The sequence below is a fragment of the Hyla sarda genome, chromosome 5 (genome assembly GCF_029499605.1).
Source record: "Hyla sarda isolate aHylSar1 chromosome 5, aHylSar1.hap1, whole genome shotgun sequence".
Classification (NCBI taxonomy): Eukaryota; Metazoa; Chordata; class Amphibia; order Anura; family Hylidae; genus Hyla; species Hyla sarda.
This window is the reverse complement of record NC_079193.1, coordinates 344,050,552-344,065,148: the sequence shown is the minus strand read 5'-3', so window position 1 is coordinate 344,065,148 and position 14,597 is coordinate 344,050,552. Positions and strand designations below refer to the sequence as shown.

The 14,597-nt window shown below is 44.4% G+C and overlaps 1 protein-coding gene across 2 annotated transcripts in view; it reads left to right on the top strand.

Annotated features, from left to right (window-relative positions):
* The window catches only part of EIF3E (eukaryotic translation initiation factor 3 subunit E), a 97,109-nt gene that overhangs the window by 68,176 nt on the left and 14,336 nt on the right, over nucleotides 1–14,597 (top strand). For both annotated transcript variants that reach the window (XM_056522590.1, XM_056522589.1), the window contains exons 7-9: nucleotides 737–861; nucleotides 9,041–9,167; nucleotides 10,710–10,811. In XM_056522590.1, coding sequence (XP_056378565.1) covers nucleotides 737–861; nucleotides 9,041–9,167; nucleotides 10,710–10,811 — 354 coding nt within the window. The remainder of the gene's footprint in view (nucleotides 1–736; nucleotides 862–9,040; nucleotides 9,168–10,709; nucleotides 10,812–14,597) is intronic.

Sequence of the window (14,597 nt, the reverse complement as noted above, 5' to 3'; positions counted from 1 at the left end):
TTTTAAATCAACTGGTGGCAGAAAGTTAAACATATTTGTAAATTACATCTATTAAAAAATCTTAATTCTTCCTGTACTTATTAGCTGCTGAATACTACAGAGGAAATTCTTTTCTTTTTGGCATGCTCTCTGATGACATCACGAGCACAGTTCTCTCTGCTGACGTTATAATAATAATAACGCTTTATTTATTGTTGTCCTTAGTGGGATTTGAACCCAAGTCCTCAGCACTGCAAGGCAGCAGTGCTAACCACTGAGCCACCATGCTGCCCTTAGCATACATCTGCTATGCGTGGTTGCTAAAATGGACAGAGATGTCAGCAGTGAGCACTGTGCTCGTGATGTCGTCAGTGTTCCAAAAAGAGAATTTCCTTTGTAGCATTCAGCAGCTAATAAGTACTGGAAGGATTAAGATTATTTAATAGAAGTAATTTACAAATATGTTTAACTTTCTGCCACCAGTTGATTTAAGAGAAAAAAAGGTTTTCACCGGAGTACCCCTTTAACGCGTACATCCAGTAATGGCTCGGGATATATTCTTCTGTTTTTATGCCGCTGCCTGAGACTTGTGCAGGACTACAAGAGTTCAGTGCAGGGATTTTGTGTCCTGCAAAGCTTCATATTGATATTTTACCGAGCTGCACAGCCCATTCATTGTAAAGATATATGTTTCCCTGTTCTGTTGTCAATCAATGGAAGTGATACATTACTTATGTCTTATTTTTCTATCTTCCAGTCCGTCAGTTCTCCACTCCAGTCTCTCCAGCACAGAACTTGGCTCATCCACTGGTCTCTCTTTGTCTTCTTTAACCACCCAAAGGGGCGAGACAACATCATTGATCTCTTCCTCTACCAGCCACAGTAAGTGACACAAACCTTTCTAAAACTCGACCTTGCCTTCAGTTTTAGTGATCTGTGGGACTATCCTGTACATTAGGGATCGACAGATTATCGGTTTGGCCGATATTCACGATTTTGGACGTTATCGGCGATTACCTTGCTGATAAAGCGCCGCACCGCCTCGGCCAGAGGCTGCCGTGGCCCCATTGCCTCCCCCATCCTCTGTTTTATCATTACCGGGGTCCGTGCTATTTCTGGCTCCTGTGCGTCCTGTGTTACGCTGTGCGCTGCGCAGCGCAATGATGAGTGATGTCCTCAATGCAACGTCACAATCAGTGCGTACAGTGAAAGCTCAGGACGCCGCCGCCGGAGGCAGAAGTAGCGTGGACCCCGGGAACAGGTAATTATAAAACCGGGGATGGGGGAGGCAATGGGGCAGCGGCGGTCTCTGGCCGGGGTGGTGGTGGTGGTGGTGGTGGGGGGGGGGGGGGGGGTGTTTGTTGTTGCAGTGATAGGACTCAGGACCCCAGGACAGGCAGGGGAGAGGAGCGGGTGGCGGCGGTGGTCTCTGGCACCGCAAAAGCCGCTGCAGTTCATTGATTTAAAGCGCCCTTTAAATCAATGATCTGCAGCGGTGTCGCTGGGGGGGATAAATAGCCGTTAACTTATACAGATATTCCGGTATAAGTTATCGACTATCTGCCCTAACCTCCACAGAGTATCGGTATCTGCCCTAAAAAAAAAAAAAACATCTGTCGATCCCTACTGTACATGGCTGATAAATGTCCACTGTGCTGAAAACACCTAAAGGTCTTGTCCTATCTCCTCAATGGTTTCCAAATGCCGCTGCAGTGTTATCTTTAACCTGTTAACGACCATGGACGTCTATGCTCGTCCATGTGCCGTTAACCGGGTATGGTGCGGGCTCCCGACTCGAGCCCGCGTCATACCGGCTGGCCCCCAGCTGATTCCTGTAGTTGGGGGCCGGCGTTAATAGCCGACATGTGGCCATCAACCCTTTAGATCGCCACTGCCAAAGCTGACAGTGGCGTCTAAAGGTGCCTTTATCCCGTCCCTGGTGGTCCAGTGGGTCAGAAATGACAATTTTAAACGTATACATTTTCCTGAATGTTGTTATGATTTTTTTCCAGAAGTACGACAAAATCAAACCTATATAAGTAGGGCATCATTTTAATCATATGGACCTACAGAATAAAGAGAAGGTGTCATTTTTACCGAAAAATTACTGTGTAGAAACGAAAGCCCCCAAAAGTTACCAAATTGTGTTTTTTCTTCAATTTTGTCTCACAATTATTAATTTTTTTTCCGTTTCGCCTTGGATTTTTGGGTAAAATGACTAATGTCACTTACAAAGCCCTCCGGACAATAAATTATTGTTATCCGTTATTGTTCAGTTAATAAACAAAAAAAATATTTTTTTGTTTTGAGCATGCTCAGAAGTAAAAATGGATAAAAAAACAGATAAAAAAACAAATAAAACTGATGCTAACGGATGACATTAAAAGCTCATCCGTTTTCCATAGACTTCAATGTTAAATTTACTGTATCCGGTTTTTTTGATGGGAGAAAAAAAAATACTGCATGCGAACGGGTACAAACGGATGTGAAAGGATTGTAAAAATTATTTTTAGGATTATTTTACAACCGTTTGTAATGTGTTTTACTAGCAGCAACAACGGAACCTAAACGAGGGGAAAAAATAAAATTAAAATAAATAAAATATGGGGACAGACAGCACCCTAAAATAGAAGATATGCGCATTTCTCTCCCTGCTCTGGGTCTAGACTGACGTTATGGGTCCCATTTAATTCGGTTCCCATATAAAAAGACCACATTACAATAGCAGACACAGCCCAGCACCTGCTCTATAGGAAGGGTTGATGTGTCCCCCTCCACATCACTATCTCTGCCATTGATGAGCGGACGGGTGTGCGTACAGTTTGCAATGTGGCTGTATGTGATAAAGCACAAAGTTCTACAACAGTGGTCTCCAACCTGCGGACCTCCCAGATGTTGCAAAACTACAACTCCCAGCATGCTCAGTCTCAGTCAGATTCACAGACTGGGAAGGGACGTTCCACAGCAGGCGTGACATCTGAAGCCATACAGGGGAGAACTTCCTCCCTCACTCTGCTACACACAGCCCAGAGCAGTTCAGTGTGAGATGAGCTATGATTGGCTAAGGCACCAAAGGGAAAGTAAAGTGATCTCTACTGTGGCAACCACTAGGAAGGCCAAACTGCAACTCCCAGCATGCCCAGACAGCCGAAGGCTGTCTGGGCATGCTGGGAGTTGTAGTTTTGCAACATCTGGAGGTTCACAGGTTGGAGACCACTGTTCTAGACCTTTGATGGGTAATTGTCAGATCCTGTGGCTTCTCCCATATGTGGAGCTCACTTTATATTCGTTACATCTCTTAAGGACTGCGATGACTCCCAACAAACCCGGCCGGTTAGGACATAAAAGCCGACCGTCTATCAGACTCTTAATTGCCCAAACTCCACGATATTTGTAAGGAGAATATCCCCCGTAAACATCCCCATTACTCAGTCCTAGATGAGCGGCTGTAAATCTGCTGTCTGAGAGCTGGAAATAAAGTGCATCTGCTGTTTCACAACTCCGTCCAGCCTTCTCTGCTCCTATAACTACTTCCAAATGTGCCGTATATCCTCTGCCCCCGGGCCGGGCTCAGGCCTTGATTGTAAGGAGGGTAAATGCTGATATAGGCTTTCATCGTAACCTGCTCACATCTTGTCTGACTGATCGGCCACATGCATGGCCGCCGGGGATCTTGTGAGCCACTGTCCTGCCGCGTGCACATGTATGATGCTAGTAAAGTGTTATCCATTACATGTCTAGTTTATGGGGTTTCACAGGCTCCCGTAAGGACTTGTTCAACCCTTCCTATAGAGCAGGTGCTGGGCTGTGTCTGCTATTGTAATGTGGACTTTTTATATGGGAACCGAATTAAATGGGACCCATAACGTCAGTCTAGACCCAGAGCGGGGAGAGAAATGCGCATATCTTCTATTTTAGGGTGCTGTCTGTCCCCATATTTTATTTATTTTAAATTTGTTTTTTTTCCCCGCTTAGTTTCCGTTGTTGCTGCTAGTAAAACGGATTCCAAACGGTTGTAAAATAATCCTAAAAATAATTTTTACAATCCTTTCACATCCATTTGTACCCGTTCGCATGCAGTATTTTTTTTCTCCCATCAAAAAAAACGGATACAGTAAATTTAACATTGAAGTCTATGGAAAACGGATGAGCCTTTAATGTCATCCATTTGCATCTGTTTTTTTTTTTTTTTTTTTTTTTCTTCAATCCATTTCTACTTCTGAGCATGCTCAAAACAAAAAAAAATATTTTTTTTATTAACTGAACAATAACGGATAACAATAATTTATTGTCCGGGGGGCTTTGTAAACACACATGGCCCCTGACTTCCATTCCAAACTATTTTTTTTCCCCAAAAGCTCAATGGCGCTCCTTCTCTTCTGAGCATTGTAGTGCACCAGCAGTGCACATATGAGGTATTTCCATACTCAGAAGAGATGGGGTTACAAATATTGGGGGGCATTTTCTCCTATTACCCCTTGTAAAAATGTAAAGTTTGGGGGAAAACCAGCATTTTAGTGGAGAAAAAAAAATATATTTACACATCCAACTTTAAGGAAAAGTCGTGAAACACCTGTGGGGTATTAAGGCTCACTGGACCCCTTGTTACGTGCCTTGAGGGGTGTAGTTTTCCAAAATAGTATGCCATGTGGGGTTTATTTTTAAATTTTTTTGCTGTCCTGGCACCATAGGGGCTTCCTAAATGGGACATGCTCCCCAAAAACAGTTTCAGCAAAATTTGCTTTGCAAAAGCTAAATGTGACTCCTTCTTCTTCTCTTCTGAGCATTGTAGTGCGCCAGCAGTGCACTTGAACTTCACATATGTGGTGTTTCCATACTCAGAGGAGATGGGGTTACAAATTTTGGGGGGCATTTTCTCCTGTTACCTCTTGTAAAAAATAAACATTTGGGGGAAAACTAGTATTTTAGTGGAAAAAAAAAATGTATTTACACATCCAACTTTAACGAAAAGTCGTGAAACACCTGTGGGGTGCTAAGGCTCACTGGACCACTTCTTACGTGCCTTGAGACGTGTAGTTTCCAAAATAGTATGCCATGTGTTTATTTTTTTTTTTTTGTGGTTCTGGCTCCATAGGGGCTTCCTAAATGTAACATGCCCCCCAAAAACCATTTCAGAAAAACTCACTCTGCAAAATCACACTGTCGCTCCTTCCCTTCTGAGCCCTCTACTGCACCCACAGAACACTTGACATACACATATGAGGTATTTCCTTACTCGAGAGAAATTGGGTTACACATATTTTAGGAAGATTTCTCTCCTTTTACCCCTTTAAAAATTCAAAAACTGGGTCTACAAGAACATGCGAGTGTAAAAAATGAAGATTTTGAATTTTCTCCTTCAATTTGCTGCTATTCCTGTGAAACACCTAAAGGGTTAGCAAACCTTTTGAATGTCATTTTGAATACTTTGAGGGGTGCAGTTTTTATAATGGGGTCATTTGTGGGTATTTCTAATATGAAGGCCCTTCAAATCCACTTCAAAACAGAACTGGTCCCTGAAAAATTTCGATTTAGAATTTTTTTTTTTTTTTTTTAATTTAAAAATTGCTGCTGAACTTTGAAGCCCTCTGATGTCTTCCAAAAGTAAAAACATGTCAATTTTATGATGCAAACATAATGTAGACATAGTGTATATGTGGATCAATATGTCATTTATTTGGAATATTCATTTTCCTTATAAGCAGAGAGCTTCAAAGCTAAAAAAAAAAAATGTAAAATTTTAAATTTTTTCATAACATTTTGGAATTTTTCACAAAGAAATGATGCAAGTATAGATGAAAATTTTACCACTAACATAAAGTAGAATATGTCACGAAAAAACTTGGCTGGGTCCTTAAGGGGTTAAGCTGTTGCAAAACTACAACTCCCAGCATGCCCAGACAGCCCTGACTATACATACATATAAACTTTGCTGTATTCCTATCCTTGTGTTATACCAACTAATTCTTCTCTGTAGTTTCCATCATGCAGTAGGACAGGTTCCTCTACAGTACTCTATACATCAAAGTCTGAGCTCTCCGCTCGGAGTCCCTGCTCTACAAAACATCTGTTTGCATATATATATATATTATGCCTTTTTTTTTTTTTTTTTTTTTTTTGTCAGAGCGAGGAGAGAGCCTACAGATGTCCACGTGCTACTGAAATGCACCGGGGTCACATTTGGCTTTTATTTTTAGGATAAATGTTATACTATGCGTGAAATTGTCATCTTCACCTTATTTTTGCTGTAAATAGCCGGAGCTTAACTAGGAGCTGTCGGCTCTCCTGAAACGTCTGTGGTACTTAATACTTCGGTGCTCCAGAGAGACAGACATTCTATTCTGGAGGATCTCTTTTAGAACCCTGCTATGTGCAGTAGGGATCGACCGATATCGTTTTTTAGGGCCGATACCGATAATCGGTGGAGGTTAGGGCCGATAGCTGATAACTTATACCGATATTCCGGTATAAGTTATCGGCTATTTATCCCCCCTCGACACAGCTGCAGATCATTAAATCAATGCTTTAAAATCAATGCACTGCAGCCTTTGGCTGTCCGGGCATGCTGGGAGTTGAAGTTTTGCAAAAGCTGGCGGCACACTGGCTGGGAAAACAATGATCTTCATATTCTGCCACTATCCCAGAAGCTTACAGTTTTATATACTGCCCGTACAGATTAAGACCTAGATGGCCGAAGCAGCTGAATTTCTTTACTGGCTGACTATTTCAGGGGACATAGTCCCTCACCAGCCTAGCAGCTGCTTATTTCTCTTAGTGCTGGGCGGTATACCGGTTCATACCGAAATTTTTAAGAGAAGCGGCGCCCAGGATATGTTTGGTGGGGGGGGGGGGGGGAATACCGTTAAATACCGTGGAAACGCTATCACTAGAGATTAGCGAACTTACAGTAAATTCGATTCATCACGAACTTCTCGGCTCGGCAGTTGATGACTTTTCCTACATAAATTAGTTCAGCTTTCCGGTGCTCCCGTGGGCTGGAAAAGGTGGATACAGTCCTAGGAAAGAGTCTCCTAGGACTGTATCCACCTTTTCCAGTCCATCGGAGCACCTGAAAGTTGAACTAATTTATGCAGGAAAAGTCATCAACTGCTGAGCCGAGAAGTTCGTGACGAATCGAATTTACTGTAAGTTTGCTCATCTCTAGCTATCACTTACAAAAATACAGTGATGCACGTTTTTGCTCATACCGCCCAGCTCTAATTTCTCTCCCCAGAAAGATGGGAACAATAGGGTCCGGTGGCAAAAATCCATCACACCCAGCTCATCTCTCCCCCAACATCACCTTAGTTGGGAGGCCACTGACTGCAGTGGGTGTGTTCGACCAACTTTAGTATAACTTGTATGGGCACCTTTAAATGGACACTGTCTTTAAAATTTATTTTTGCTATTACACTCTTTATGGTAAATAAAACATCTTTCTAATGTACTTTGTTTACATAATAATGAAGTTTTCTATGTTTTGTGTTTAAAAAAAAAGCTGCCACTGTGTCTCCCTACTTGTCCAGAGCATATTTCCCCCCAATCTCTATCACAGACTTTGGACTCCTGCTAGCCTGGCAGAAGTCCAAAATCAGGAAATGCTGAAGGGGGTGTGTGCTGCCTTAGCCAATCATAGCTCATCTCACACACTGAACTGCCCTGGGCTGTATGTAGCAGAGTGAGGGAGGAAGTTCTCCCTGTATGGCTTCAGATGATGACCTGCCTGCTGGGGAACGCCCCTTCTCATTCTGTGAATCTGACTGAGACTGAGCAGAAAATACAGAGCAATATCAAGGTAGAAAAATAAAAAAATCAAGGCAGGGGGTGGTTTATCATGATTGGGGAAGTAAACTGGGAGGATTATAACATTTAACAAGATCATGAGAGGTACTCTTTGAGAACACGTACACGCTCAGCCAAACCAAGCATGCATGTATGTAGGGGACGATTGAATAAATAAAGGGGTAGTCCAGGAAAATTTTTTTTTATATATATATATATATCTATCAACTTGCTCTAGAAAGTTAAACAGATTTGTAAATTACTTCTATTAAAAAAATCTTAATCCTTTCAATAATTAGCTGCTGAAGTGGAGTTGTTCTCTTTTCTGTCTGACAACAGTGCTCTCTGCTGACATCTCTGCTTGTCTCGGGAACTGCACAGAGTAGTAGAGGTTTGCTATGGGGATTTGCTTCTAAACTGGGCGTTTCCCGAGACAGATGTCATCAGAGAGCACTTAGACAAAAAAATAACAACTCAACTTCAGCAGCTCATAAGTACTAAAAGGATTAAGATTTAATAGAAGTAATTTACAAATCTGTTTAACTTTCTGCAGCCAGTTGAGAAAGTTTTCCTGGATAACCCCTTCAAGTGTTCTGTTGACAGCTATTGGAGGTGTACGGCCACCTAAAGACTTTGTAGTAACAATCCCCATTGACAAGAATGCTGGCACCTTATTGTCGGGGTATTCATACATCTTCAGGATGAATCACAGGAAGCGGACAGGCACCATATAGATATCTGAAACTTAGAATTCTTTATGGGGAACAAGTATTTACTAAAGCAGAAATAGGCTTTGTAAAAAATACTGTACAGAAATGGCACTAGAGATAAAGCAAAGTCTACCCATTCTATTGTATTCAGTACAGTGGCACCTATTGCAAGATGGCACCTTTGGTATGTGTCAAGGAGCCTCCTCACGAGATGTCCCTGGCTACTGCATGTGCAAGATGTCAAAACTTCACTTATATGCACAGAACCATTAAAGGGGGTACTCCGCTGCTCAGCGTTTGGAACAAACTGAACGCTGGAGCCGCCCCCTCATGGCGTCACGTCCAGCCCCTCAATGCAAGTCTATGCATAGACTTGGATTGAGGGGGCGGGGAGTGATGTCATGAGGGGGCGGGGCTATGACGTCAAAAGCTCCTGGCTCCAGCGTTCAGTTTGTTCCAAACGCCGAGCAGCGGAGTACCCCCTTTAAAGAGAGTGTATTGTGTAAACACTTTGTCGTTTAAACTTATTATTTATTTTTTATTTTTATTCTCCCCCCCCCCCCCTATAGATACCTTAATTCCATTCAGACCATGTGCCCACATATCCTCCGATACCTGACCACAGCGGTCATCACCAACAAAGACGTAAGGAAGAGACGACAAGTCCTGAAAGATTTGGTAAAAGTGATTCAACAGGTAAGTGTGTATATGACCACAGTACAGCCCAGTGTTTCCCAACCAGGGTGCCTCCAGATGTTGCAAAGCTACGACTCCCAGCATGCCCGGACAGCCTTCGGCTGTCCGGGCATGCTGGGAGTTGTAGTTTTGCAACACCTGGAGGCACCCTGGTTGGGAAACACTGGTACAGCCCCTCTGCTCTACCCATTCAGAGAACAGAGGCTCTGAGAACACCTTGCTGCAATTAATTTGCATTAAAGGGTTATTCTGGTGCTGAAGTCTGTATAAAGTTAAAGAAAAATGCAAACTTTACCTGGTCCTGGTCCCCTGCAGCTCATGTTAAGCTCTGTTCAGTCCTCCGATTTTAAAACCTTTTCCTGCTTCCAAAATGCTCTGCGTAGGACCTGCCTGCTCGGCCACTGTGTTGTCCCATCTTGGTCAGTGGCTGGATGAGGGTAGGTCAGCAAGCAGTCATTTTGGAAGTAGGAAAAAGACTGAAGATCTAGGGAGTTTAACAGGAGCCATGGGAATCCCAACTAAGGTAAGTATATGCCATTTAGTATATATTTTATATATTTTTTTAATTTATCCTCTTAAGAGTTCCGTCCCCATAGTAATTTTTAATACAAGCGCCTGGCAGAGTATCACTTTAAGGGTAGGATCACACACAGCGTATACACAGCACATCTGCAGGGCAGCGGTAAATATACTGCTTATGCGCTAGGACACGCAGGGCTTTCCCCGCCGCAGCCCTGTGTGTGCAGTAAGGTTCGGAGGCGGGTTGTGTATCCATTACATCGCCAGGCCCGCCCCCCAAACCTGCCCACACAGGGCTGCAACGGGAAAAGCCCTGTGGGGGAGAGTTATCAAAACGTATGCTGGGGGAGAGTTGACAAGTTGCCCATAGCAACCAATCAGATAACTTCTTTAAATTTTTTAAAAGCCCTCTGAAAAATGAAAGAAGTTATCTGATTGGTTGCTATGGGCAACTGGTCAACTTTTCCTATGCACAGGTTTTGATAAATGTCAACCCTTTGTTTTCTCATAGCATATGCGGTGTGTGTGACGCTACTCTTAGTCTAAATTATCTGTAAAATCATCATACAGATTGTACGTGACAAATTTGAATGGTGGGGATTAGAGATGAACGAACTTACAGTAAATTCGATTCGTCACGAACTTCTCGGCTCGGCAGTTGATGACTTATCCTGCATAAATTAGTTCAGCTTTCAGGTGCTCCCGTGGGCTGGAAAAGGTGGATACAGTCCTAGGAGACTCTTTCCTAGGACTGTATCCACCTTTTCCGGAGCACCTGAAGGCTGAACTAATTTATGCAGGAAAAGTCAACAACTGCCGAGCCGAGAAGTTCGTGACGAATTGAATTTACTGTAAGTTCGCTCATCTCTAGTGGGGATGGCAAAATGTCTGTGTATTAGAAATTCATACTCCTTCCAGGTGAGGTTGATGCCACACACCAGTGTAGTTACCGTGGGCTCTGACTTGCTGATAAGTGTTATGTGAAAGCGTTGTTTACATTTTACCATTGTTCGACCTGTACAGGAATCCTATACCTACAAGGACCCAATTACTGAATTTGTGGAGTGTTTATACGTTAATTTTGACTTTGATGGAGCACAGAAGAAATTAAGAGAGTGCGAATCGGTAAGTAGAGGCACATGGTTTTGCATGGTTACTCTGGCTAAAAATATTAACCCGTAACCTGCCATTGAATATAATACATATGCTTTGCTTTCCTTACTTAAAAAAAAAATATTTAATAATTGATCTTACTTGTGATGCGGAGAGACACATCTGCATGCTCAGTGAGGTAGCCATACTGCACCTGTGGTGTGCCACAGGGGTGTGAAGATGAGGTGTATGGGGCAGATGGTATTAACACCTAAATGTTCGTGATGCCAGGGTGTGGTTTTACCGATAACCACCCAAACTGGAGCACTCTTAGTCCTAGTTAGACAGGGCAAATAGGAGTCTAAGGCCAGGTCAGGGTTAACGGTAGCTTTACTGAGGTAGACAGATGTTAGTCTTTACAGCTAGGCCAGGATCCCAGAGAGAGGACCAGTAACACAGAAGGACCTTGCAGCTTGCTGGGGCTTGCAGTGACTTGGAAGACTTTTAGCACAGCCGTGCTGACTATAATAGACTTGACTGAAGATAGTGACAGGAGACAGAGATGACTTACTGACTTGTGGCTGTAATTTAGGCTTGAGGCCTCCAGATGTGCTGGACACTGGCTCTGAGACATGTGGATTGGACTTGACCTCAGGATCTAAGAGCAATGAATGATCAAAGAGAGCGATGGTAGTACCTCCCCCTCTTATAAAGGGGGCTGAGCAAGGAGCCCATAGGTCAAGCTGCAGGTCACCTGGTTAGCTGGTGCTCTCTGGGTAACCAACGTGAATTGAACATGTGACCACATTATCATGTGACTAACTCAAAGGTCCTTTATACATAACTCATATATTACTATGAGGGAGACTCTGCAGGAGATCCACTAGGACACAGAGGGACTCAGCCTGACAGGGCCTAAGTACTGTACAGGACTATATCTCGTACTGGGACATCACACACCCATCTCGGGTATCGTGCATGGGACCTGCTGGGATTCATACTGTTGTCTACACATCTGTCCTGTCCAGCGTGCTGATGTCTCTGTCAGATCAGTAAAGACTATAACATTGTACGTATGTAACTATAAGAAGGTTGGGCGGCACTACAACGACGACTTTGGTCAGCAGGTGAATGGGGTTAATCCAATAGTGAAGTACTCCGGAGGTGCTAGGAATGATACGAATCAACAACTTAATACACGTAAGATCTGCGCGATAACACGAATCCTGCACTCACCGCTGGACTGACGACTCCAAAAGTGGTGATACCGGAGGACGTGGCCAACACATCTGCGTGGGGCGCTCAGAGGCAACTGCCGGCGGTTTTGCGCATGTGCAAACTGAAAAACCGCACATACCGTTCCTGTAGACCCCCATACGATGTCAATACAGTTTTCAGCCGGATTAAAAACAGTGGTTGGCTAGAGTTTTGGGTACGGGAACCAAACGGACACAAGCGGATGTTGCGCTTGGCATATGATTTTCAATGGAGAGTCAATGCGTACAGATTTCAATACGGTTCCGTACGGTTTTCAAATTGAAAACGTATACAGAACTGTATGGCAAAAACGTGGTGTGAACGCAGCCTAAGAGCCTGTACACATGTAGCAGTAATGTCCTGTAATTAGAAGCATACGTTCTCAGGCCCGGCGAGCATCTGCTGCGCTCTGTACAGTCACACGAGTGCATCCAGCCTTGTATATAGAGGTCCCGGGTAGCTGTTAATATGTATGTGTATGTGCATATATATATATATATATATATATATATATATATATATATATATATATATATATATATATATGTATATGTGTGTGTGTGTGTGTGTGTATATATATATATGTGTGTGTGTATATATATATATGTGTGTGTGTATATATATATGTGTGTGTATATATATATGTGTATGTGTATATAATATTGCTGCTTTGATGTTGCTGACAAACCAATTTAGCTACAGTCGTGTAAATAACAGTGACCAATCTCGGAAGGAAGCAGCTCAGCGTTCCCAGTCATATATACGCGGTAAAATAACATTATAAATCAGCTGCACAAAGGGCACAATGATATTGACAGATTAGTCCTTTATTGAAGTGGAGAACTCGTAACGAACTTACTAATGTCAGCGATTCGTGACTCATCTGGGTAGATACGTTGCGAATAGTTAGTCACAAACACCAAGATTGTTTACTTAACTTTTCTAAGAATCCAGCGGAGGGGCGCAGCTCGGTCCCGGGTCGCTGTCTTGTCAATCCCGTTCTCTGCTGGATTGTGTCCAGCCCTAGTAACTCATGTCAGCCTGTAATCCCTTGTAGAGCAGCGTTTCCCACCCAGGGTGTCTCCAGCTGTTGCAAAACTACAACTCCCAGCATGCCTGGACAGCCTTCGGCTCTCCAGGCATGCTGGGAGTTGTAGTTTTGCAACAGCTGGAGACACCCTGGTTGGGAAACACCACTTTAGAGCAATGCAGAGAAGCTAAAACACTACACTATCTGAAAGTCACATGTGGAAGTGTTTTGCGTTTATGAATGTGCCGCTTCTTGTTCCCTCAATAACATGGAGTAAATGCGATTGACTTCTCATAAGTAGAGATGAGCGAACTTACAGTAAATTCGATTCGTCACAAACTTCTCGGCTCGGCAGTTGATGACTTTTCCTGCATAAATTAGTTCAGCTTTCCGGTGCTCCCGTGGGCTTGAAAAGGTGGATACAGTCCTAGGAGACTCTTTCCTAGGACTGTATCCACCTTTTCCAGCCCACTGGTGCAGCAGAAAGCTGAACTAATTTATGCAGGAAAAGCAATCAACTACCGAGCCGAGAAGTTCGTGACGAATCAAATTTACTGTAAGTTCGCTCATCTCTACTCATAAGTTATGATTGATTTGAACCTTCCTAGTTTGCAGCTTCCACTGAGAATACATAACCCTGACGGCCATTACATGCTGTGTGTAGTACTGGGGAAGAGCGGCTAGTAGATAGGCCGGCCGGCAGAGTCCTTGCTCGATGTATAAGGTTTATGTTTTGGGAGTCCAGCATGTTGTCTTGTGAAGATTTGGTCTGTTTCAGGCGAGAGTAATTTGACCATATTTCTGTATCTATAAAACATCTGCGGCACCCAGACCAATAGCTTTATACTGGTAGTTCATTAGACCTGCAGTACGGCCATGTATGTATAGTACAATCTCCCTTAGTGGACAACTCGCAATGGGGGGGGGGGGGGGGGGGGCGGAAGCACTCGCAATGGGGGGGGGCGGAAGCACTCGCAATCGGGGGGGGGGCGGAAGCACTCGCAATCGGGGGGCGGAAGCACTCGCAATGGGGGGGACTGAAACACTCGCAATGGGGGACAGGAGCACTCGCAATGGGGGGGCGGAAGCACTCGCAATGGGGGGGACAGAAACACTCGCAATGGGGGGGACAGAAACACTCGCAATGGGGGACAGGAGCACTCGCTATGGGGGGGCAGGAGCACTCGCTATGGGGGGGCGGAAGCACTCGCTATGGCGGGGGGGGCGGAAGCACTCGCTATGGCGGGGGGGGGCGGAAGCACTCGCTATGGCGGGGGGGGCGGAAGCACTCGCTATGGCGGGGGGGGCGGAAGCACTCGCTATGGCGGGGGGGCGGAAGCACTCGCTATGGCGGGGGGGCGGAAGCACTCGCTATGGCGGGGGCGGAAGCACTCGCAATGGGGGGGGGCGGAAGCACTCGCAATGGGGGGGGGCGGAAGCACTCGCAATGGGGGGGGGCGGAAGCACTCGCAATGGGGGGGCGGAAGCACTCGCAATGGGGGGGGCGGAAGCACTCGCAATGGGGGGGGCGG